General features: G+C 33.8%; 4 protein-coding genes and 2 pseudogenes across 4 annotated transcripts; 3 read left to right on the top strand and 3 right to left on the bottom strand.

The window, feature by feature from the left end:
• Nucleotides 1-592: 592 nt before the first annotated feature.
• LOC140840899 (photosystem I reaction center subunit N, chloroplastic-like) lies at nucleotides 593-1,001 on the top strand (annotated as a pseudogene).
• Nucleotides 1,002-1,812: 811 nt separating this feature from the next.
• On the bottom strand, nucleotides 1,813-5,414 carry LOC140841717 (probable polygalacturonase; annotated as a pseudogene).
• A 2,601-nt stretch (nucleotides 5,415-8,015) lies between these two features.
• Nucleotides 8,016-9,894, bottom strand: LOC140840575 (U-box domain-containing protein 26-like). Its single transcript, XM_073207756.1, has one exon. The coding sequence runs from the start codon at nucleotides 9,295-9,297 to the stop codon at nucleotides 8,089-8,091; it is 1,209 nt and encodes a 402-aa protein (XP_073063857.1). The 5' UTR covers nucleotides 9,298-9,894; the 3' UTR covers nucleotides 8,016-8,088.
• Nucleotides 9,895-12,764: 2,870 nt separating this feature from the next.
• On the top strand, nucleotides 12,765-14,605 carry LOC140840574 (SWR1 complex subunit 6). The gene is made up of 5 exons (XM_073207755.1): nucleotides 12,765-12,872; nucleotides 13,237-13,343; nucleotides 13,478-13,580; nucleotides 13,785-13,891; nucleotides 14,008-14,605. Exons 2-5 carry the CDS (start codon nucleotides 13,239-13,241, stop codon nucleotides 14,209-14,211), a joined length of 519 nt encoding a protein of 172 aa, XP_073063856.1. The 5' UTR covers nucleotides 12,765-12,872; nucleotides 13,237-13,238; the 3' UTR covers nucleotides 14,212-14,605.
• A 797-nt stretch (nucleotides 14,606-15,402) lies between these two features.
• Nucleotides 15,403-20,046, top strand: LOC140841716 (3'(2'),5'-bisphosphate nucleotidase 1). Its single transcript, XM_073209355.1, has 8 exons — nucleotides 15,403-15,670; nucleotides 16,076-16,151; nucleotides 17,578-17,651; nucleotides 17,856-18,061; nucleotides 18,566-18,776; nucleotides 19,101-19,199; nucleotides 19,287-19,440; nucleotides 19,611-20,046. The coding sequence occupies exons 1-8, from the start codon at nucleotides 15,443-15,445 to the stop codon at nucleotides 19,772-19,774; spliced, it is 1,212 nt and encodes a 403-aa protein (XP_073065456.1). The 5' UTR covers nucleotides 15,403-15,442; the 3' UTR covers nucleotides 19,775-20,046.
• A 3,612-nt stretch (nucleotides 20,047-23,658) lies between these two features.
• On the bottom strand, nucleotides 23,659-25,286 carry LOC140840573 (alkane hydroxylase MAH1-like). The gene has a single exon (XM_073207753.1). The coding sequence runs from the start codon at nucleotides 25,216-25,218 to the stop codon at nucleotides 23,704-23,706; it is 1,515 nt and encodes a 504-aa protein (XP_073063854.1). The 5' UTR covers nucleotides 25,219-25,286; the 3' UTR covers nucleotides 23,659-23,703.
• Nucleotides 25,287-25,747: the final 461 nt, after the last annotated feature.

The following is a 25,747-nucleotide window of genomic DNA, read 5'->3' as shown; positions in this document are numbered from 1 at the left end:
AAGAGTTTATAAATATTTTATGTAATAATTAAAATTAGTTAAGTACATAAAATAAAATTGCAGACTTTACAAAAATTATTGGTAGGATCCAAGTTATTAGCTAGTAAATTCGAAAAAAACGAAAAGATATAAAATTTCTAAGTCCACAAAATTTACTGTAAATATTCTACAAAGTTACTCGTTCCTTAAATAATAATGCTATTCCATCAAATAATAATAATAATAGTTATAATTATAATAATATTATAATGGTGAATAGCATTCATAGCAATATGCATGTATTTAAAAATTTAAAGAAGGAAATAAGTTTATAAAATTTAGAACTTATTTTTATTTAGAAATATTTTGTTATTTTTTTGTAATTTTTTTGTCCGAGATAACCAAGTTTCGAGTTCATGCTCAAGTCCTCTCAATAGTAAAGATAGTTATATTATATCTTTGTAGTCTGAAACAATATCATAGTTGTTTTCTAAAAAAAATAAAAAATTACAAGCGTTTCCCTACTAAATACAAAAAGGGGTCCCAAGATCAAGTTTCACCACAAAAATTAGTGCACAAAATGAGCATAACTTGTCAATGGTTTGTATCCAAAATGTCACCCAAAAAGGTTAGTGGAATGATAATTGAAAAATAACAATTTTCACTTGTAACATATCAAGAAACGGATGTTAAAACACTGAAAAACATGATGCATTTAGGGGTTCAATGACAAGAAGAGGTTGGCCACCAGTGGGGCTAACTTCGCGCTAGCATACACGGTCCAGTTCGGAACATGCAAGTTCCCTGAGAACTTTACTGGCTGCCAAGATCTTGCGAAGCAAAAGATTTGATCCTGTTGCATGATTATGTAGTCCTGTGGTGAATCTAGTTCAGGGCTTTAGCTGATTCTTTAGTTGGCTTGTTTGACGCAGAAAGTGCCATATCTATCAGATGATTTGGAGTTGGAGTGTTAAGGGAAGGATAAATACAAGTGTGGTTCAAATGTGTTCTGGAAATGGTGATCAAATGTAAAGTCCAAATACCGGTTTTCTGAATAAACGTATCCACTTTTCAGTTGAAGACACATCATTCTTGATTCTTGATCATTCATGCTCGAATGTCATGCGGTTTGGTGTTTCTTTTGTGAATGAGTTGATGGAGAGTTTGTTAGCCAAGATCGAGAAGATCATATCACAAAAATTAATTTATTGTGATTTCAATCATCTCTTCTTTTTCATAGGATCGATTGTTCTACGTATTTAACACGAATTGATTAATTACAACACACAGAAATTAGAGATTATCCTTCAAGCGTGTTTTCGATCTTTCTCTGCACCAGATCTACACTCCAAACCTCCAAGCCTTCTCCGGTGTTCTCTCAAACGTAGGATTGTGTGGTCACTGTAATATATTGTATTATCTTGTAACATAAAAGATAATGACAATATCTTTTAAATATAAATTTAAATGGATAGAATATATTATACCATATCTAGAAGATTAGATGATAAACTTCCATGCAATAAAATAGTCTAGATAAATTTATCCCACATATACCATAAATTATAACTCATATAATTTATCCGAGTTTATATTAGAGCCCAAGAGAACTGGTCGGATTCAATTAAATTAAGCTCCAATAAATTAATTTGATCCAATCAAATCATGATTAATCAAAATAATTTATTAATCTTATTCTATTCCACTAAAAGAATAAGATTGTACTCTCAAATTAATTGATATTACTGAAGCACAAAATCAATAATTATATCTCTGATTTATCGACCCAACAAGAGAGAGATCAAAGAATATGAAAGATTCATCTGTAAAATCAGGAGAGAGATCAAGTAATATGAAAGATTCATCTGTAAAATCACCGAAAAAATATTGTCTGTACAAATGTATAAGATCCCCTACTCTGCGGCAAATCGAGTTAGCTATCAAGAAACTCAACTTTCCCTCCAGCAGCCTTCAAGAACTCCTATTTTACCCTCTCTATGGTCATAATCATGTACCATTTACTAGTAAAATTGATACCACAAATCAAAATTGGTAAAATCAAATGCTCGACACTATGAACACCAAGATGAGGAGCCGTTTTTTCGCAGTTCCAAACATGGCATCGGGGTGACCCCTTCACTAAAACCAGAAACAAATTCACAACTCCATTTCATTGATGGAAACAATCCAAGTATGCTAACATTTTTCAAGCAAATATCAGTGAACATCGTCCCTTTGATACCCATGAGCTGTGGAGCTTTTCTTGAGTCCAAACTAACTACATCACTTATAGTGATCCCTCTCACTTCTGGCAACGCTTCACGGTTCCATTTTTCATCTGGATGGTCATTGGCACCTCTGCTAAACCGTATCGGTACCTTAACTCTCTCCATTTTTATGTTTCGAATAGTGATATTCCTGATGTATCCTCCTCTCCCCTTATCAGTTTTGATCCTCACCCCTGCTGCTGAATCTCTGACTATACATATCTTCTACTAAAACATTACGAATTCCACCGGACATTTCACTACCGATCCCAATACCTGAACACGTTGGAGTCGTGCCTGAAACTCGTCTTATGGTTATGTTTACACTTGGTTTCGCCATGCTTATACCGTATTGATCCCAGCCGCTTTTTATAGCTACTAGATCATCGCCACTTTCAATGTAACAATCTTCGATACAAACATTCGTGCTTGAATCTGTCAGAAAGCTCAATTAAGATATATTTTCCAATCTATGTACCATTGGATTTTGTTTTATTTAAAGAATCATAAATTTTAAGGATTGAAGTACCTGGATCAATACCATCAGTATTTGGGGCATTAAGAGGAGCCAAAATAGTCATGTTTCTGATCACAACATTGCTGCAATTAAAGAGGACACCAAATGATGAAAGATTAGGAATACTACTGTTCACATTTTTGTTCTGTAGGAAAAAGAAGAAATACAAGAAAAACATGCTTTATTTCTCGTATCCAACTGATTCAGTATTACAGGCATTTAGATTATACAGCCATTTTCGCTCCATCGAAATATTCAAAATGGCCAATATAGCGTCCGGGGCTCGTAAGAACAGCAACCCTGCTCAAACTCATACACCCCTTTAAAATAAACTGAGTCTCGGACGTGCCTTTCAAAAAAACTATTGGTCACTTAGGAAATATTAAATTAGTTTTCTTTTTTAGTGAAGCATATCAAGAAAGACAGATTTCTCAAGATTTCTGTACTGAGAGTTGATTCCTTTTATCTTTTCTTCTACCTTGGTTTGGCTAATAATACAACACTAGGGACACAGCTGTGTTGCTATTGTTTAACATGGCGACACTAGATCTTATGGTATTTGTCTTTTTCTGCCTTAAAATATTGAACAAGCTGAGTACTGACAAAGGAATATGACTCACGTGTGTGTGTGTATTTCAAGTTGCATTATTCTAAGTTCAAAATTTCATTCAACTTACTTGTACCATATGTCACATCAAGAGATCAAAGAATATTTCTACTTCTAAAAAAATAAGGGGGCAAGGACTTTTTGTGCAGAAATAGTGAGATGAACCTGCAATATACAGGGTGAATGGTCCAAAATGGAGAATTGAGGAATGTCAAGTTGGAAATGAGAACATTGGTTGAGTTAATGAGTTCAAGAAGATGGCCTCTTGTGTGATCAAGAGTCTTGTTCCACCACATATCCCACCACATCTTCCCCTGACCATCTATGCTTCCATTACTCCCTGCAAATAATAGCGAAAACGATTATTCAATCAACTAGATTATGTTTTTCTTCTCGCGTCTAACAATCTTTTCTCCAAGATTCAGTGCATTTTTATGCAGGACTCCCAGATGGTCTTATGTTGGATGGCTGAAAATTTTGTAAAGAAAAATGGATAACTTTTTCTCCAGTATTTGTAAACACTACTTAAATTTAGTAACTTTCTAAAAAGATTGAAATTATGGATGAGCCACAAACTGGACATTCAGAGATTTTTCTTTTAAACAATAAAAAGGAATTTCTCTAATTATCGTATTCAAATATAAAATGATTTAGCTTACATTGAAAAAAAAAATCTTTGAATTAATATATTGTGCTATATAAGTATACAGTAACCAACCAGTACAATTAATGCTGTCAACGGATAAAATCATAAACAAAACAAAGATGCACACTTTCAAGGCATTTTTCCTAGTCCAATGTCCAGATGTATCCTTAAAATAAAGTCAACTTCCCAGATCATTATTAACAAATCAATTAAATATATTTATTTATTTATTTAAAAAAAGAACAAATAGTAGTACCTGTAATCACAACATTGGACAAAGCATTTCCATGAATGAGGCTAATATGTCTCCCACCTGGCCTCTCTCTTCCTCTTCCATATGAAGACAGAGGCTCTATGATTGGCCATTCTTCTGGATCCTACTACCAAAATACATTCTATCAAATTTTATTATTAAAATTTCTTGTCTAGTAATTACAGAAACCATGTAAAATTATGTATAAATTTTAAAAATATTTTTGAAGTTTACTCTATCACATACAAAAACAGCAGTAGATTTTAGTTTAATTTAATTTAATTTACCTGAGATCCCAAAATCACAGCTCCATCTTCAAGAAACAGTGTGAAATTACTGGTAATATTGAAACTTCCTGTGACCCACCGGCCCCTCGGAACATTCAGCTGGGCCGTGCCCGGGCCCTTTCGCCGCTCCATGTACTCCAGCGCCCTCCTGAACGCCGCCGTGTTGGAGGTCTTCCCATCCCCCACCCCACCAAACTCCGATATTGATTTCACCACCGAAATCCGCGGCTGCGCCGTGGAAGAGAAGAACCCGGAACAACTACTCGTTCCATCGGGTCCCGATAGAACCTCCCGATCCGAAGCACGCTTCGGCGGTACGATGGGATTTCTGGTCGCTTGGATGCTTAGAATCGTAGCAGTGGTGAAGATAACGAGCAATACGAATACCCAGGACGGTTTTTTGGTGGTGGTGTTGAATATTGGCCTCTCACACTCATCGAACACGCGTTTGAACACGAGCATGATCGGAGACCGATTCGCGATCTTTTTGTCCTATGTTTTCTCTCTGCGTGATCGAGTGTTGGCGCATAATCTTTAAAACGAGTGAATCGAATCTGGGTATTTCATGAGTATTTGATCGGCTGCGAAAAGAAAATTGATTTGCAGACGAGATTTCCCGAAAAGGGAATCAAGAAAAAAGTTTCTTTCTACAGTTTTATGATCAGAATATGGTGTTCATGCATTACAGATTCAGAGCAACTCATGCACGAGGATTCTGAAAATGGTTTTGTTTATCGAGATTTGAGGGAACTTTCTGGTGAAATTACGTGTAAAAACAGAAGATTTGGAGGAATAAATTGAATATGAATCTCTTGTCTTTTTCGTATTTTTGTTGTTTGTTATTATTATATGATGAATGTGGAAATGGAAAGTTCTTTTCCTTGAGAAAGTTGAAGAACAGCATTATCCCGTTTGTCCCGTGTGGGAGAAAAGATCCAGTGTGGGCGATTCCACTGTTCACCTTTTTGACGAAGAAAATAATAATCACACGTTATTTTTTGTAATATTGCCAATATTGAAATTAGACAAAAAATTAAATCTATTTTTAATTTAGTTACATAATTTTTAAACACGTCGAGATATCACTTTATAAAGAAAATATAACTCCAAGTCTCAAATTTTATATATTTATATATATATATATATATATATATATATATATATATATATATATATATATATATATATATATAATTTTGATATGTTGTTTATCAAACGTGCTCACGTTTGTGTGATTGCTAAGATGACATTCACATAGTATGTATATAATTTAAACATGTTTCATCACGTCTAATAGATGAATATCACATTGAGATAACCATTTAAAATGATATGATTGTATAGGCAATTATCAGGCCCAGGCCCAGTTATTGGGCCCGGATTGAGCCATCCATAGGAAAGGATGCGCGTGAATCCTGATCCAATAAATTGGGTTCAAATAAATTGCAATTGCCATTGTTGTTTTTGGAAGGGAGGATTTTGGTGATTTGCATCTTCAGATTCTTAATTCAAATCCATGTCAATTATTTGGATATTTTTAAATATATAGATTCCGAGAATTTCAAATTCAAGAGTTTATAAGATTGCAAAATATGGATTATTCAATGTTATATCTGAAATATTTCTTCTCTTATGATGTGGTCAAATGTTAGTCACCGCCAACTTCCATAAAAATCTGATCACCCACATAATCTAATGATATTGGAATATGAAAGAAACACTCTCGTTGTAGCATAGACTAATCCGAAAAATATGTTGTTTGAAATTTTATAATATATATATATATATATATATATATATATATATAAAATAGATTTTAAATTTAGTAATAAGATTTGGGGGGAGGCAAAATAGCCGAAAATGGGGAAGTTATAGGAGCTCTAAGAATTTGACCGAGACGACAAAAGTGTGAATGCTTTATTCAAGAATCCCGGCACCATTTATTCCTAATTAAAACACCCATCCTATCTCCACTTTACAGCTTTCTAATTTTCAAAATTATTGCTATTTTAAAAAGCAATTTTACGATTTATTTTGGCACGTTTTATTTTTTTCTATATTTTTTTTCTTCGAGAGAGAGATTTGTTACAATTGAACATAAACATCGTCTCAAACGTGTGACTTTTGGTGTAAATGAGGTTGATTTTTATTATAGTTGGTCACTGGTTTCATAGCTCTAGAGAGTTTATGTTGTTGAACAAAATATTTCTAAATATTGTGAAGATGAAAGAATTCATTCTGTTTTTTTTAAATGTGAGGATATTTTGGTCAGAAATTAAATAATTATTAATTTATCTCACTTTTAAAACTCACACCAAACATAATATAATAATCATAATATATTACGCATCATTATTTATCAATCATATATCTTATTAAACATTCAATTATCTTATCTTACGTCCTAACGAACAAAAAAATCGAAAAAACTCTTGTGAATATATGAAAAAAAAATTACATTTGTCCCTTTTTGAACGAGTATAAATATATGGATTATTTTAAAATTTTATATATTATAATGTGACATATATAATGGGAAAAAAAAAATGTGTTGGTGTTTCCCTACTGAATTTTCCGCCTGAAAATTAGTCATAAAGCAAACATTTGTGGTCCAGGGATATTCACTTTTAGGCCGAAAGAGTGACTAAAAGATGAACATATGTTCCACTTTTTTTATTTTTGCATGGAATAAATAAAAATGTTACGTTAGATTGGCCTAACCAATTCGTAAATTAAATATTGGTTATTTGAAAATTATTACAAAATCATTTTTAAAAATAATTATGTGGAGATTAACATTTATCTTAGAAAATTCAAGTTAAATCAATCTCACTTAGAATAATCTTCCACCTGATTTTTTTTTTTAAATCCTTGTATTTTACATTTAGGGGGAAAATCCATTCTTATATTTAAAGGAATTTAACATTGTTACAACACAAAAAAAATATTTATCATTCAACACAGTCTATAATATGTACAATTTTTCTCAAGCGTCGTTTGGTGTGAACAAAAACGATAAGATATTAGTTGACAACACATCTCTATTAGGTATTATAGATATAAATCATTATGATTCATGCGCGCGCCCATACACACACACACACACACACATATATATATAATCCATGTATCACATAATTTTCATCGTCTTATTTCACGGACAAAAACTTATGTGAGACGATCTCACGAGTCGTATCTTGTGAGACATATCTCTTATTTGGGTCATCCATAAGAAAATATTATTTTTTATGCTAAGAGTATTACTTTTTATTATGAATATCGATAGAGTTAACCCGTCTCACAGATAAAGATTCGTGAGACTGTCTCACAACTCTATTTCATGAGTCAAATCTCATACTCGAGATTGTATGTTTTAAACAAAATATCTCATAAGGTTGTGTAACTGGAAAAAAAATTGTTTAACAGATATTGTAAATCAAACTAAGCCCCCAAAAAATCGAAAAATAAATTAAAATTTACAATTATAGTACACAAACAGAGAGAAAAAAGAAAGATATTATCAAACACAAGGCTACAACACATGGCTAGAGTCTTCACTCCACATGGATCTAAGCAACTTCAACAACATCCTGGCCTTGGTCTTAGTCCTCCCATTGCACTGGCTCTGCAGGAGCAGCAGCAACTGAGTTATAATCCCATTAACAATGGCTTTTTCCCTACCGATTCTTGAATCACAACATATGATCAGGAGCGTATTCACCGCGCTTTCGCTGCCTTCGTGATTCGACACTCTGAAAACCATCTTCACGAGCGACTCGACTCCGAACGGATGGTTTATCACGACTCTTTTTGCAGTCTCCACTGATAAAAGTCTTTCAATTGTCGAGATTGCGATTGATGCTAACTTCTTTTCGTGCTTTTCGAGGTTCGATACGTAGGATATCAGCGCTTGAACCGCACCTTCTAGTACTAGATTTTCGCGGTTCGCTTCGAGGTTGGATAGTGCTGACATTGCCCTGATCCCAGCTGCTACTTCCTCGGATTCTTGAAGGATGAGATGGACGATTGCTGTCGAAATCTTTGTCGATTTACCGATCTTTTCGCAGAGGTCTCGATTATCTAGTCTTGTTGAAATTGCCTCCACTATTAGACATAAGCTTTTCTTGATGCAAGAGCTCCCTTGCTCAAATAAATGAATGAACCCTTCAAATTTGGAGACTTTTTTCAATATGTTGAGACCTACTACTTCACTAAAAGGCATCAACTTCAGGGCACAAATCAGTGATTTTTCAACAAGAATGAGACTTTCTTGAATATGCAAGTTCTTGGCATTTCCTAAAGCAAGTTCAAGTAAAAGTCCAAAGAAATCTAATCTGATCAGGCAAGAATTGCTGAAGGGATCTTCTTGGAACAAATATTCGATCTTTTCTAGCACTTGTAGCCTGTTCTTCAATGTGGATTCATCTGACTCAATAACTTGCTTCATCGAATCAAACAAAGGGTCTGCATCAGTAAGCTCAACGCAAACTTGCTGAATTTGGGTGCTGGATTGGAGCCACTGGTTGATCAAATGGCGAAGTGTGCGGTTCGGCACAATCGAAAGGTCGTCGAGCTTTTGCATTGTGACGGGGCACGTCAAGTTCCCCGCGGCAAGCCATTTTTCGATATGATATCTGTCGTATGTTAATCCAGTACAGAGAGTGACAGGATCTCTGAACAAGTCTAAACTTATGGGGCATGTGAATAAAGGAGGAACTGCCATTTCTGCTCCACCCTTCATCAAAATTCAATAAATAATAAAAGAAAAAATGGAACTTGAAAATTCTGGGAAGAAACTAAATTGATGAAAAGATAATTGTGAGTAATCTTGTGACAGAACATGTATAAAAGAACAAGAAGATGTTTGTGTGTGATTGCTTAATGGATAAAAGGTGGGGTGTTTTAATAGCAAATTTTGTTCGCAAATTTGTAGTTTTAAACTGACAACAACACATGCAGGGCAAGACCCAATAGAACAGGGCAGCCCTTTTTTCAGAATTTAATTCAAATTTTTTTTATTAAAAAAATCTGAATTTAGATTCGTACCCGAAATTAGGGATCTAGTCCTAAATAAGACGAGAGAAAGAGCGGGGGATAAAAATACTAGTCGATGGAATAAATGAAGTATTTGAAAAATAACCCCAAGAAGACGACGAGAAAAATCGAATTTCAAATCTTATTTATAATAATTTCGAAAACCGAAAATTTCGTTTTCGTCCCGAAATCTATGAGTGGGAGATAAGAGGGGACTTTGGTGAAAAAATCTTAGTGGAAGGAGTGGAAATTTGCAAGAGGAAAACCAACCACACATACAAACATACAAAAACAACAAAAAAGAGCACAAAGTTGGGGGTGTTGTTTTAGGCCTATCCCCATGGATTAGAATTAATAAATAGTGCATATTACAAAAGGGACCTACTATTTGCTGGCCTACATTTGCCAGTCAAACTGACTTACCTAAGACACTAATTGTTTTAATTTCAAGTTTGAATGCACCAAACTCTATAGTTGAATTTAAATCAAAAGGACAAGAATCAATTGTTTTTGAGTGCCCCACTATATACCCCATGTGCAAGGGGAATAAGTTTTTTTCCCCCAAAAAAATAAAATAAAATAATTATATGAGTTTGTAAACGATATTAAATAGACAAAAACTTATGTGAGACAGATCTTTTATATATGTCATCTTTCACGGGTCGTATTTTGTGAGACAGATATCTTATTTGAGTCATCCATGAAAAAGTATTACTTTTTATGCTAATAATATTACCTTTTATTGTGAATATCGATAAGGTTGACCCGTTTCACAGATAAAGATTCGTGAGATCATCTCATAAAAAACACACTTTATCAAATAAATACGACGATCTGAAATTCATTTCTCAAGTCTTTTTGTTTTTATTTTTGGATATAAATCAAACTAACTACAGCAGAGTTGATTACAATCCAAAGAAAAAATTTAATAAATTAAAAAGTTGTATACGCACGCAACACGTGTATCAGAACACTAGCGTATATCTATTGGTCTATCTAGTAACCAGTCAAGATGTGATTCAACAATTAATACACATGATGTGTGTTCAAAACAATTAATTTCATGATTTATTATTATCAACTAATCTATCATCATCAATACCCATTCAATTTTTATATTACTACACGACGAGAAATTTTCGCAAAACGTGCATATTTTTTTAGTAGCTATATATCAATTGGTCAAAATCTTCTAAACAATCTAAAAAAGACGATAATAATATTACTCAAATATTTTAAAAAAATTACAAAATTTTATCTTACATACATAAATACGAGATGAAACACAATTATATACTAAAGTTTTTTTTTAAAAAAAATTTATGTAAAGTAAATTAATCATGGAAAGAAGGTAAGGGACAACGGTTTATTTCACCCTACCTTGTGAGGCACTGCCCACATGAGGTGATCAAAGACCCAGATTTAATCACCATGTAAAATCAATGGCTGAGATTCTGTGAGGACATTGCTCCCACAGATAGCATCTACTCTACCAAGGACAACATAGAACTCCTTTTCATGTATTGGCCTTAGTCGTACGAGTCATGAGTTGCATGAAACATTATCTAAATACCAAGAAAGCAACCCCTGACCAAATGTTGAAAAACCAAATCCAAAGCTACAAGACAAAATATAAAAATATAAATAAAATGTTATTAACATGAATAAAATTTAAACATTTTTTTTTCTTCACAAAATTACCCCAAAAAAATGGAGAGAGGAGGGTGATTTCTCCCGCATTTATCATTTTTCTAATTTTTTTATATTTATATAAATGAGAGTGAGTTATTTATAATGTGGATTTGTATCTATGTATTTGTACTATTGAGAGTAGGGATGACAACTTTCTCCACAGATTTGAGACCCCACGGAGAAAATCCGAAATGGAGATGAGGATCCCTGATTTTTTCGAGTTCGGGGATTTTTTTAAATCCCCGATGCAGTTCGAGGCGAGTATGAGATTAATATCTCCATCCTTGAACCCACTCCAAAAATGATATCATTAATAAAATAATAGTATTATTAGTATCAATAATATAATAATATTATTATTTTTTAAAATATTAATCATAATATTTTTATTAATATTAATAGTACTATTATCACTAATAATAATAGATAATAATAAGTTTTAGTTTGAGAAAATCTCCGAATCCATCGTCGTCTTGACATATTAATATTTCTGAAACAGAGATGGGGGCGGAGATGAGAAGTTGATTCCCGAAATTTCGTGTTAGGGGATTCTCCGAACCCGAAAAATCGGAGATCGAGACATGTACGAGACTGAGGATGAAATTAAGAGACATGAATGGAGATGGCAAAACCGCCCCCGCCCCCTCCCTGACCCTTTGTCATCTCTAATTGAGAGAGGTTTATGGCCATAAGGGTGTTGACAATAAGATATTTATATTAGAGTGAGTCTCATGTGAGACCGTCTCACGGGTCATAATCCGTGAGACGGGTCAACCCTACCCATATTCACAATAAAAAGTAATACTCTTAGCATAAAAAATAATATTTTTTCATGGGTGACCCAAATAAGAGATCTGTCTCACAAATACGACCCGTGAGACCGTCTCACACAAGTTTTTGCCTTTATATTAACGGAGGCAACTTATATATCTTAAATTGTGTTTCGATTCAACGGATTGGATTTGACGAAGTATTTGAGCAGATAATTCGTAATGATTTTATGTTAAGATAAATTTGAAATCTACCACAATGACTTAAAAATTAATCATCTGAGATTTAAAATCCATTGCAATTTAAGTGATTTTTTTATGTGATATTGTTATATAATTTTTTTAATATAATCATAATGAAAAAAATGTTATGAATCGTGAAAAATATAAAGATGAGAGAATGAATTGGAATATTCTATTCATTATTTAAGACATTTATTTATAGAGCATATTTACAGAGTTTAAATAATTAACAACATGATAAAATATAAATATTACCGCAATAATCATTTACAATAATTTGTCTATAATAAAAAATACTTTTTAAAAATAAATAAATTCTTAAAAAGAAGCGATTACATCCATGGTGATCCAATTCAAGATATTCTTTTATATATTTAGGGGGACCAACCCATTTAGTTAATGGGCTCAATTTATAGCCCAATTAATTAATGGGCTCCTTTATTTTCTGAAGAATACCGACGGGTTGAGTCCGACACCCTATATGCCCTGTTGACTTGAAAATTTCGAAAATTCAGCTGGAAAAAGAAGAAAGTACAGGAAGAAAACAAACACGAGTAGCTGAATCTCTGCGCTATAGGTATCGGATTCAGGGAGATACTGATTACTGTTATGGCATTAAATTTTTTTTAATTACGTTCTAATTTGTTGAGCATTTAATTTCTGTGAGGAGTGTGCGGGAACATATAGTTCTGTCTTGATTGTAAGTTAAATGTTCGATGAAATGCCGGTGGGGGGGGGGGGGGGGGGGTGGGGATTTGATGGATTAAGATTGTGGGGTTTTGGTGTTCAAATGTTGCTGAATTAAGATTGTGGGGTTTTGGTGTTCAAAAGTTGCTTTTGTGCACGCAGGAAATTTTGTTTATTCGTTTGCATAATTTGATTTTACGTGCATCTGTTGGCTGTATGAACTATTGACGTCTATTGGCCCTTTTTATTTTCAGCAATGGACGAAGAGATGCCCAGTTCACTACGACGTATGTCCATGCGAACTCGAAAGGTTGCCCCTAAAATGGCGGCAGCCCTTTCCAGCACTGATAATCGGACTCAGGTTTGTCTTAGTGATATTCCTGTTATTGTCCATTCATCATTAACATTTTTGTTGTTCTTGCTCCTGTTTCACATTGGACAAGTTTGGAACTTGGCTTTCTGTAACCCATGTTGATTCCATAAGTAACTGAGTAGGCTATGCTTGCTCGTCTGGAAGCTTTGGAAAATGATAATGCTGGATTGGAGACTGTACAAGTTGATGACGATGATGAAGCGTCTCTCGACGACGATGACCAAGGTTACATTTTGGCTTCTTTGTCAGTTCTCTTGACTTTCTTCTCATGGAATGGTAACAGTATCAAGCCATTTATCCTTCACAATATTCTCTTGCGATCATAAACATCTGTTGAGACTGTCTTTTTTTTTTTGTGTGGTGGTGGGGCTTTCTCTGTATATCCACGTTATTGTTTCAACAGAGCATTTAACGTGTTCTATTGTGTAGCATATCAGAAGAAGCAAAACAAAAGCACAAAACGCAAAACTCGTCAGGCTAAAGCGCTTGAAAATGCTAAGAAGGCCCCAAGAACATTCCTTGAGCTCTTGCATGAGGTAAATGTTTAAGAATTAGGAGGTTGGTTGTTCTCTCTTTCTGCTTCCAAGTCCTAATAAATATTTAGCTACTGCTGATGCTCTAATCAGTCCTGACAAGAAAACTCTCAATTTAGGCCAATCTGGAATCATCGCCTTCACATGTACCCACCTACTTGAGAGCGGCTGTGGGACCTCCAAGTAGTAGTGCCCGTCGCCATTTTTGCACAGTTTGTGGGTTTTCTGCTAACTATACGTGTGTGCAGTGTGGAATGCGGTTTTGTTCAATTCGATGCCGGAATATACACAACGATACCCGTTGCTTGAAATTTGTTGCTTGACCAATGAGGCCTAAACATAGCTGAGTGCTGCTACTGCTACACGGTGCTATATTATAACTGCTACTTCATGTCATTGAGAGAGTTGCTTTTCTTGCTTGATCTAGCATGAAATCACACCTTTGGTCTCTCTTTTGTCCAGTTTTCATCTTTTATTGGGATAAATCCCGATACTATTATAGCTCGAGCAAATATGCACTTTTAAGTGAATTTTTTGGGGAAACAAGGTCAGTTTGATATCCCCAAGTATTGCCTCCCGGTAGTAAATTCGTACTCGTTAGTTGTTACTATCGTCTATAGCTATAGCAAATATGCACTTTTATGTGAATTTTTATAACTTGTGAGTGCTTATCACCTCTGATTTTATATTAATTGGTTCACTAAAGTTGAAGTTGTACCTCCCTCGACAATAATTTTTTTCAATTTATTGTTGGTTAAGGTTGGTGAAAGAGGAAGCACGTAATTTTGGCGACTTAGAAAATGAAATAATTATCAATAGCAAGTTGGGATAGAGGATTAACAAAAATTTTAAAGTGTAAAATATAGTTTATCCTACAATACGTTTGAAACGACTTTTTGGATTCGATACTTAATTATAACAAACCTCCCACCACTATAATAGTAACATGTAATGTTTAATACCCAATGCGTTATAAAAAATTAATTAATTTAGACATATTTTTAATAATATATTAAGAGATATAGTAGAAGATAATAATAATAGCAACCGGTAATCATCATAATTTATTAAAAATTGTAACTAATATTCACTCTCTTCATATTTTGGGGTATTTTATTTTTTAATTTTCGTAAATTTTTTTTTTTAAGAAAATGACCTCCTTAAGTGAGAAGGTCATTTTTATTTAAAAAAAATTGATCGAGGTAATTTAATCAAATTCTTCACGTATTATTTTGTATGATATAATTTAATATTCTTATGTTATAATAAAGTTTTTTTTTTGACACTATGTTATGATGAAGTTAAACAATGGGTTGAGGAGGTCATTTTTGTAAAAAAAAAATTGACCGATGTTATTTAATCAAATTCTTCTTGTATTATTTTATATGATATAATTTAATATTCTCATGTTATAATAAAGTTTTTTTTTTTACACCATGTTATAATGAAGTTAAACAATGGGTAAATTGTAGGTAAATTTCTATTTAATATATTTACAATAAAAAAAATATGTATGTTGCCATCCCCCTTTCATAGCCCTGGTGGAAGGGGAGAATGAATTCAATTTCCCAGACCCCATTAAGGCTACGAATCTTCCATACAAATCACTCTCTACAACACACAGTATCGAAGCCTTCATTTCTCTTCTCCCTTCCCTCTTCTCCCTCTCACTGCAATTCTACAACTCCACAGGTGAGGAGAATAGTTGCTGCTTCCATGTCTTATGATAAACAACTTGATGCTGCCAAGAAATCTGCGTCTCTTGCCGCGCGCCTGTGTCAGGTTCTCTTTTGTGCATTTTAGCCCGTTTTCTTGGATTTGGTTATTGAAATGAAACGCACCTCTGGCCCTTGGTGTTTTTTATATTTTGGCAGCATAAACAAATTCGTGTCGTTTTAGGGTCACCCAGATGGAAAAGATTGTTTTTTTTTGGGTGAATTTCTCTTTACACAGATAAAATTTTGACCGTATGCAAGATGTTGATTTGTCTTTTTTGTTGTGTGTGTGGAAGGTACGATTTTCTAACTATGTTCATGTATCGGTGTCTATTTTGTACCATTTACTTGATTTGTTCGGAGAGTGTAGCTTTGATTAAGATTCAAGAGGAAACGCCGTCACTTGAGTGAGCTTGCTAACTTCTCTAACATGAAATGTGACTAAGTTGTGCGCCGCTGCTTCTCTTCGCAGAAGGTGCAAAAGGCATTGTTGAAGTCTGATGTCCAATCAAAATCTGATAAAAGTCCTGTCACCGTGGCGGATTATGGTATGATATCTCAATGCATATTAGTTCATCTGGGATGTCCATTGATTATGGTATGCTATCTCAATGCATATTAGTTCATCTGGGATGTTAAATTGTTTATCTAACAAGCATCGAGTCGAGTTTTCAAATGGTTCGACTCAATAATTGTGTCATCAGTAAATGGAAGATCATCCTTGATCATATCCGATCAATTTAAATCAAGATTTTAAATTATTCTTATATCTATGCCTAAAACATGTCTAGAATCTTTTGGAGTGGTGTTCCACATTAAATTAGTTACCGATATGGAGGAGAACGCTATCGGTCCCAAATACGATAACAAGAGATAGTACTATGAAAATAAAAACAAAAGTATACCATAATATTACGTGGTCAACCCCTAAACAAGTTAGGGTCAAAACCACTTACAAGATGGAAAAGATTTCACTTGCCAATCAAACAAGGGTCCGAAGGAGGAGAAGACATATGGCCTTTCAATAATATAAGAATAAAACAACTTGATTTCTTTTTAATAAGAGAAGGTTTTGGGATAGAATGAAATGAGTGGAAGGAGATCTTTATTCATTGGGAGCTCCATCTCATGTGAAAATGAATCAAATGCTTTCTTCCTTCATTTTGTGATCACTCTTTTTGACCGAAGACAAAGAAAGCTGCATATGCGGATGAACTCACATCAATTTAATTCATTTCAGAACCGTCCATATCTTCTCTGGTTCCCTTTTAGGACACAACTTGAGTTGATTGTTGTACTTTGAGAACCTCTAACTTAATTGGTTATTGTTCTACTTCTACCTGCTTCAGAATAAATTTCACGTTCATGTGACTTATCTTCCATCTGAACTATAGCAGGAACATATTTTCTTTTTTTTGTCTCTCTTCATTTTGTCTTCTGCAAAAATAACATTCATACTGATAATAAGTTTACATGCAGTGATGTGAGTGCATTGCTTTGTATAAACGTGAATGGACGTGAGTGGATTCACATTTGCAGCTTTCTTTTTTCTTTGATAAAAAAGAGTGGTCGCGAAATGGAAGAAGCAATTGTATGATATGTTCTCACACAAATAGGATCCCTTTTCCCTCATTTTATTTCATTCCAAAACCTTATTATTTGGTCATCCTGAGAATAGAAAGTTTGTAGTTTTATATTTTATGACGTATTTTTCTGCTAGTGTACTTGCAAAGAGACGAAACCTAGTAAGCCACCAGCTGTTTGCAAAATGTTTACTTCTGAGTTCTGACATGGGAATTCTTTAGAACTTTAAAGTACTATTGGAAGCTGGAGCCATCAAGCTTGTATCAGATCATCAAAAATAATCCAGCGTCGGATGTGAATGCAGCTTATTGATTTTTAGCTTTGAAGTTACCAAGCCACGATTCAAGAATTAGTAGTTTCATTTTACTGATGCTTGCATTTATTTTGTAGGTTCACAAGCTATTGTTAGCTTAATATTGGAAAAGGAGTTGCCATCGGTATCATTTTCCCTAGTTGCTGAAGAGGTAGTCTTAGAATTCTTGTCTTCCGGTGAATCTCTAAAAGTCTTCTGTTCTGGCTTCTCTTCGATCATTTTAATATATAAATTGGATTTTTTCTTCCGTTCCCTTCTTCTTTGGGTATATGTTAGGTGTGAATTTATTCTCCTATCAAATTGTTAATTATTGTGTTCTGCTTGATTGGGAGTTGTAAAGTTTATCATTTTTTAGGATTCAGGAGACCTCAGAAAAGAAGAAAGCAAGGAAACACTGCATCGCATAACAGAGCTTGTGAATGAGACCCTTGCTGGTGATGGAACGTCTGACATATCACCTCTCTCGGAGGAAGATATACTTATTGCCATCGACAAAGGAAAATCTGAAGGGGGTCCCCATGGCCAGCATTGGGTTTTGGATCCTATTGATGGTACCAAAGGGTAAGTATATGATTCTAGCATGCCATTGGGGCTCGATTCTTGAACATGTTCCTACTTTTCTTTGATTTCTTTGATATGTTGATATTTTAGAGATATGGTATTTGAGAAATTTAAATCTTGAATAAAATGCTTGGCACAATTTGTTCCGATCATTAATCTTACATGAGGCATGAGAGATCACAGCAATGAAGAGCCTGGATTTTTCTCATAGCTGGCAAATAATTTTACTACTTATTTATGGATGCTAATGCACCAGAATATGCTTAGTGTCCCACTCACAACTCACCTCATTTATAAACATGGAAGAGGAAGTGAATATCTGAAAGATTTATGAATTAGAGCTGAATAAAAGAAAAAAGGACAAAGAGATCGTCTGGAGTTCCTGGATTCAAATTTTTATTTTACTCTCCAAAGTTGAAGTATGAAAAACTTTATTCTATTTGATTTTTAAAGTCTCGTAAACCCTGGTTGGCAATAACTCACCACTTTCGCCTGAGAATGCAGATTTTTAAGAGGAGATCAATATGCTATTGCATTAGCATTGCTAGATGAAGGGAAAGTTGTGCTTGGTGTATTAGCCTGCCCGAATCTTCCTTTAGGATCTGTTGCTTGCCATGACCAGCACAACCCTGAAAGCAAAGTTGGTTGCTTATTTTTTGCTCAGGTTGATGCTGGAACATATATTCAGAGCCTTGATGGATCCTCTACAACGAAGGTCTGTCGTCCTTGAGCATGCAGCGACGTAGTTTTATTGATACTTCTCCTTCTCCTTATCCCTTGATACTTCTCCTGATCCTTTCTAAGCTCATCATCGAAAATTACTATGAAAACTAAAATGAGTGTTATAAGTTGAAAATTTTTAACATGTTTTCTTTTTTACCCTCTAAAGTTGTGGTTAAAGGGCAAACCATTACTTTCAATTGGGGATTAATGTGGAATGTATATTTTCATTTTGTTGATATCCCAAAATTTGAAAAAAGGGAACATTCAAGTTAGATAACAGGACTGACATTTATATCTGATTTTCCTATTTGTTAAGGTGCACGTGAGTTCTACTGATAACCCCGAAGAAGCATCATTCTTCGAATCTTTTGAAGCTGCACACTCGATGCATGACTTATCTAGCATGATAGCGAGGGTACTTTCATCGTTATTTATGTCCTTGCTTGCTTGTGCTCTCGTATCATTTCGATGTGAAATCTTATGATGCGGAATTTATTGACAGAAACTTGGTGTTAAAGCACCACCTGTTAGGATAGACAGCCAAGCTAAATATGGTGCTTTGTCTAGAGGAGATGGAGCCATATATCTGCGATTCCCTCACAAAGGTTATCGAGAAAAGATATGGGATCATGCAGCTGGATATATTGTTGTCGCAGGTCACTCAATAATTCCCGTCATTTAATTTTTCATTTGCATGAAAGCTTTTGTTTATTTCCGTAACGACTTATTTGTCAAACAGCATATGCAGATCAAACGGTTATGTCAAAATAAGTTTCGAAATTGATGACATTAACCAAATGACCATATCTTGATATTGATTCTGCAGAAGCTGGAGGCATCGCAACTGATGCCGGCGGGAACCCATTGGACTTCTCCAGAGGAAGATATCTCGATCTGGACACGGGAATCATTGTCACAAATCAGAAGTTGATGCCTTCTCTGTTGAAAGCTGTTCAAGAATCCATCAAGGAGAAAGCATCATCCCTGTGAGTGCACTCTCTGGTGTATTGATTTGGGCTGCGGTTTTGCTTTATTCAACCGCACCGGACTCTTTGTGGGATAAGAAAATCAAGAACCACCTTGCTTGAAAGCCCTTTATTTTTTGCTAACAATAAAAATGTATATTTTGTTGTCATATGAGATTTTGAGCCATTGTAAGAAGCTTATTCCGATGATTTGCAATTGATGTTCTCTATTAACAAAAGCGATTTAAATTTGATACTTGTCTAAATCTTTGAACTATAAAAGCAATTTTAAGGATATTTGATAGAGTTGCTTGTGGACTTTGATGTGTTTATTAATCTATAAAATGTGTTTCAAATTAAATGATTTAGGCAATTTTATCCTAAGTTCAAGCTTTTGTTAAGAGTTTGATAATCTTAAAAAAAAATTGTGAGATCGTTTCATATCAATTTTGTGAAACAGTTCATCGATTCGACTCACCAGGAAAAAATATTGTTTTTGATATCGAATTTTCTATTATAATTATGGATCAGATCAACTGGTGTTACATAAAAAAATTCATGATATCATGTTATATGTGACTCAAATAAAATCATATTTAATTTCAAGAAAGCAAATTTACGTGGCTATAATTTAAACTAAGATAATTATGTGGAATTTTTTTTTTATAGTTTCATCCGTACCAAAACATTCTATTTCTACTTCAATGATAAAACATAAGAGACCAAAACTCAACAAAATTATTTTCTTTTGTTTTCTTGATTTCAATAACAGTTCGATAGGGTTGGAACGAGTGTAAATTATTATCATCGATTATAATTTTTGATAAAATGATATGTATTTAACTACAAACAAGATATCGAGTATTTGACAAATATCATTTTGAGTGGACACAAAGGTTTTATTTAATGCAAGATGAAGTATCAAATATTCAAATACTGATTATAATTAATTATTTGACTGTTCATCCATTTTTTCGATGAAATGTTATTGCAAATTAGTAGTTTTTGACATTGTTTCGTAGCTTAGAAAAATAACTATGTTTTCATTACTGATAGTGTTTTTAATAAAATCCCACCTTTGCAATGAATTTAAGTTGTCTGATAAAATATATAGTAGTGGTCAAGTGCATGTTTCCCTGTTTAATTTGACAAACAACCCTCAATTTAAATAAATGGATTTTTGTAGAATAAGTTTTTATGTATAACTTCGAATATCGTCATTTTCTTGAGATTATTGATTTTCCACTAAGAGTGTAAATGAATCGAGTCAACTCGCGAACTTTTTGAACCTGTTTAAAATATTATTTTGTTTAATATTCTTTCCATTTGACGACTAAACTGATTCTTTCAAAAGACTTTCAATTATAAATTTATAAAATCATGTTTTAATTTTAGGAGAATCATCATCGTACCAATATATTTTAATTGTCCAGTATGATTATTTTTTAATTCATATTACATAATCTAAGTTTGTCAATTTAGGAACAAATAGAAAATTTGTGATTTTTATGTATATTTACTTTTGAAATTAATTTTGTTGATTTAAAAGAATGGTGTTTTCGCAGTATATGGTGATTATCATAAATGTTTCGACGATGTTCTGATGAACATCTCACCACATTTTTTTTATGTTCATGTTCTTGCTAACATTGTCGAATAAAATCATCTTCTTAGTTAATTTAAATCTTTTTATGAACTGTTTGATTCATGGGACGAGATGACGGAGAAAGCATAATATAGAGATCGAAAAATTAATATATATTTAATGATGTATGATTAGATCTAATTATTTGTAAAATTTGAGTCAAATATTATATAAACAATGATGTTTTGTAATATAATGTTTTAACCTCGGAAACAAATTAAACGGTGCCTTGTCTGATAACTTGTGCGGCAAATATGATACCCTTGTAGGAAATACAACAAGAGTAGGTCTCATGTGAGACCGTCTCACGGATCTCAATATGTGAGATGAGTCAACCTTATCCATATTCACAATGAAAAGTAATACTTTTAGCATAAAAAGTAATACTTTTTCATGGATTATCCAAATAAAGATCCGTCTCACAAAATACGATCCGTGAGACCGTCCCACACAAGTTTTTGCCATAGAACAATTGTTGACCAAAGCAAGATTAATTACTTAATTAACAAAGAGAAATAAAAATCGCGATCAATCATTTATCAATATATTTGAAAAGTAAAACTTGTATTATTTTTGGAAAAAAATTTATTCGTTGAACTATTTACAAAGCTAAAAATATATCAAATATATCGTACGACGATATTTATAACAATTATATCGTGAGATTTTGTTCATATTGTATGCTTCATTAGGTGTTTTAAATTATGTTATACTTTGTTCAAACAAGTTTCATCCGTATAAATTATTATAAATTAAACGCACCAAACATTACGTATAAATAAAATACAATATAATTTTTTTAAAAAATAAATCAAAAGTAAATTCTTTTTATAACATAAATTCAGCATGTGAGTGCAATATAGCCGAAAATTAATTATATTTGGAGATATCATACCAAGGCATCTGCCACATTAAGGATCAATTGCTTATTGTTTCTGTTAAAAATCAAACTGAGATATAATTACGGTCTCACATGTAATATTTTGTGAGACTGATATCTTTTTTGGGTTTTCCATGAAAAATTATTATTTTTATGCTAAAAATTTTACTTTTTATTGTGAATATCAGTAAGAATGACACGTTTCAACTCCTTTATATTCGCAACCCAACGTAGGTAATAAACATTACAATTCTGTCGTACAAGCACTACTGCTAGGAATAGAGCTACATTTTTTTTTTTGGGCCGTGATCGGAGATGAATTTTTTTCCCTCAAAATAATTTATCGCTAAAAGATAGAGATGTCAAACCGAGTTAGATCTATCAGATTAATCTGTCTATCATATAAAATATTTGAGTTGTGTCATCAATTTTTCAACCCACCAAATTGTGGGCAACACCTTCCCGCCCCGCCTAGCCCAATGATAAGTTGTGGAAGATTTTGGGCTGGACTACCCTAACCCATCAAATTATACGTAAGTCCACTAGGTTGACCCGCTCTGCCACCTAAAATAGGTGGGTTAGATGGAAGTGGTTCCCAACCCGCTTTGCCTAAAACGCTTGTCTTTCTCTCGCCTAACTCGTTTTGACATCTCTACTAAAAATTTTTTAAATATAAGACTTAAAATTTGTCTATAAAATACACAAAACTTTTATAATATAGTCTCAAGAATCAATTTTGTGTGAAAATTCTCCGATGCAATCCAACTTATAAAAAAAAAGTATTATATTTTATATAAAAAAAATTATTATTTATCGTCGTTGTAGATCGGATCAACTCGTTTCATGAATATATCTCGACTGTTTCACTTTAGACCTACTCAATAAAATCATGTAATTATCTCCACTAATAAAACAACACCGTTTTCTAAAATAAGAAAAAGTCAATAGCTAATTAAAACTAACCTCCCTTGCTACAAATGACCTAAATCTTTAATAATTTAATTATTAAGCAAATATGCTTTGAAGACAGAACTCGCCTTCTTTGCTTCTCGTCATTTCTTGTCACAGTAATATTATAAAAATCACAAAAATTCTTACTTTTGAGAAATTGCAATAGAATCATTTTCCTTCTTCACCATTTTTTCCATCATTTTTCAAATTGAAAATTATTCAGTATGCCATTGAAAAATTCAACGTCGTGATTACTTTTTGTTGGCAAATTAAATAAAATTCTTTATAGTGTGTAAATCACAAAAATGCACACTTTTCGAGGGAATAAATAAATAAAACAATTCTAAATTATGAACATCACCTTTTTTTCCCCGGAGATATATAAAATGTAAGAGAGGGTTAGATGGATCTAAAGTCACAATATATATATATATATATATATATATATATATATATATATATATTTTCTTATTACAACTTACTCACATCTCTTTGAAACTGTAACCTTCAAGCCATGCTTCATGGTAAGAATGGCAGAAACACCCGGAATAATGGTTTGCCCTTCAGAAATATGAACATGGAAATTATGTAAAATTGTAGCAGCGACAGCTTTCATTCTTGTGAAGGCTAGTTCTTTACCAGGACAAGTCCAGGGCCCCGAACCGAACACGACGAAACTAGTCGATGAAAAATGTTTAATCCCTCCTTTATCAGAAACCCATCTCTCCGGCTTAAATTCACAGCAGTCTTCGCCCCAAATCTCCGGATTTCGCCCCATGGCGTATGAGCAAATCATGACTTTTGTATCTTGATTCACTTTGTGGCCACTTGGAAGCACATCTTCTTGATTTGGTACTCTAAGGAGAAATGGTGCAGTTGGAAAAAGTCTCAGGGCTTCACTCAAGGCACTGTGGAGGTATACTAGTTTGCTCAATTCATCTACATCGGAAAAAATATGCTTTTGGGATGCTATTTTAGGGAAAATTTGATTGATTTCTTGTAAAATCTTGGTTTTCACTAAAGGGCTTCTTGAAATTTGCCAGAAAAACCAAGTTAAGAGTGCACCAGATGTGTCTCTTCCAGCAAATAAAAGGGCCATCAGATTTGAGGCCAAGAATGCCTTTTCTAAATGCTTGTTTAATCCTTTTTTCATTTCTTGTTTAGCTGTCTCATCCATATAAAACTTCAAAACGTCGAAATCGTCTCCGTCTTCTCCACCATTAGCTGATAATTCTTGTTTCTTGGATACATAATCTTCGAGTATTCCATTGAACGTTTCCGAAGCCTCAGCCATTTTCTTCTCCGTTCCAATATTCAGAAACCTTTGCAGCTTCCACACTTTCTCAGGCAATATGTGGCGATAAAACGCTGCCTCAGCTATGTCATCCATCACATTAAACAATGGAGTTTCAGGGAATCCAATTCGAAGTGACCCCGGATCAAATCCCGTCCCCAAGATACATGTTGCATCAAGCATGTATCGATTAAACAAAGACTGCAAATCAATATCTACATCCAGTTCTGCGGCGTGATCAAGAATCGGGACCAGGCCTTTCTCGAGTGTGTGATGAATAATCTTTGGAGTAGTCTTGTGGTAGTCGTTTTGCTTGAAATATGCATGAGTGATCTTCTTTTCTTCCTTCCACTCATCAAGAGTCTTGTTGAACGCCGCGTCGCGGAGAAAATCGAACACGTCTTTGAATGCTAATCCCCTTTGGTAGATCGAGAACTTCGAGTTCATGATGTGTTGCACATTGGCAAGGTCAGAAGTGACCAAGATATCAACGCTCGAAATCCATGATGTTTTGAACAATATTGTTCCATTGTTTTGTGACAACATTTGCGCAGTTTTGTCGTATATTTTGTGGTTTTCGAGGTACATGGTGGGCATTATTTTTACGAATGGCCAATTCCATGGGAGGCTTTCTTTGGGGGCAAAAACAAGGAATAGAACGCAAAGTATAACTACCACCAAGATTTCAAGAAATGCCATGCTTTTTTTGGTACTCCTCAATATTTGGTTTGAAGGGTTATTTATAACTCAAAAAACCCTATTTTGACTCGGGAGATTTAATCAGCAGCACAATCGATATATACACGATCCCTATTTAAGTATCTAGCTAGTTGCCACCTTCTAATAATTAGGTGTATATTTATTTTTAGTATCAAGCGTTTATCACTAGGTTAAAAGCTATAATTGCTAGTCAGTGTGCAACTTTATTATCTTATACTCACGACAGCCCAAAGTGCACCTACTTAAGTACTAATAGGTCAGGTTGTTAGGCCCATGAGTTTAGGGAGGTTCGTGTCTATCTGCCGGTACTGTCTCGTACCACTTAAATATCGGTTTTAGCATTTTCTTATTACCAGCCATGTCTCCAGTAAACACTGTATTATCCGTTAAGATATGACAGTATTGTTTTATCGCTCACATAGTCAATCAAATCAAGTAGCACAACGTCAGTAGCTTGACGCGTGAAAACTTCCTAAGAGATTACGCATCCAAGTACTACTTTTACGCA

This window comes from Primulina eburnea, chromosome 9 (genome assembly GCF_022965805.1).
Source record: "Primulina eburnea isolate SZY01 chromosome 9, ASM2296580v1, whole genome shotgun sequence".
Lineage (NCBI taxonomy): Eukaryota > Viridiplantae > Streptophyta > Magnoliopsida > Lamiales > Gesneriaceae > Primulina > Primulina eburnea.
This window is presented reverse-complemented; position numbering and strand designations above follow the sequence as displayed.

Bases quoted from the DNA above. Each gene is read 5' to 3' on its own strand.
- LOC140840575 (XM_073207756.1), bottom strand. From the start codon at position 9,297: ATGAAGGGTGGAGCAGAAATGGCAGTTCCTCCTTTATTCACATGCCCC.
- LOC140840574 (XM_073207755.1), top strand. From the start codon at position 13,239: ATGGACGAAGAGATGCCCAGTTCACTACGACGTATGTCCATGCGAACT. The intron at 13,344-13,477 runs GTTTGTCTTAGT...GTAACTGAGTAG, and splicing joins GCACTGATAATCGGACTCAG to GCTATGCTTGCTCGTCTGGA. The intron at 13,581-13,784 runs GTTACATTTTGG...TCTATTGTGTAG, and splicing joins TCTCGACGACGATGACCAAG to CATATCAGAAGAAGCAAAAC.
- LOC140841716 (XM_073209355.1), top strand. From the start codon at position 15,443: ATGAATTCAATTTCCCAGACCCCATTAAGGCTACGAATCTTCCATACA. The intron at 15,671-16,075 runs GTTCTCTTTTGT...TTCTCTTCGCAG, and splicing joins TTGCCGCGCGCCTGTGTCAG to AAGGTGCAAAAGGCATTGTT. The intron at 17,652-17,855 runs GTAGTCTTAGAA...ATCATTTTTTAG, and splicing joins TTTCCCTAGTTGCTGAAGAG to GATTCAGGAGACCTCAGAAA.
- LOC140840573 (XM_073207753.1), bottom strand. From the start codon at position 25,218: ATGGCATTTCTTGAAATCTTGGTGGTAGTTATACTTTGCGTTCTATTC.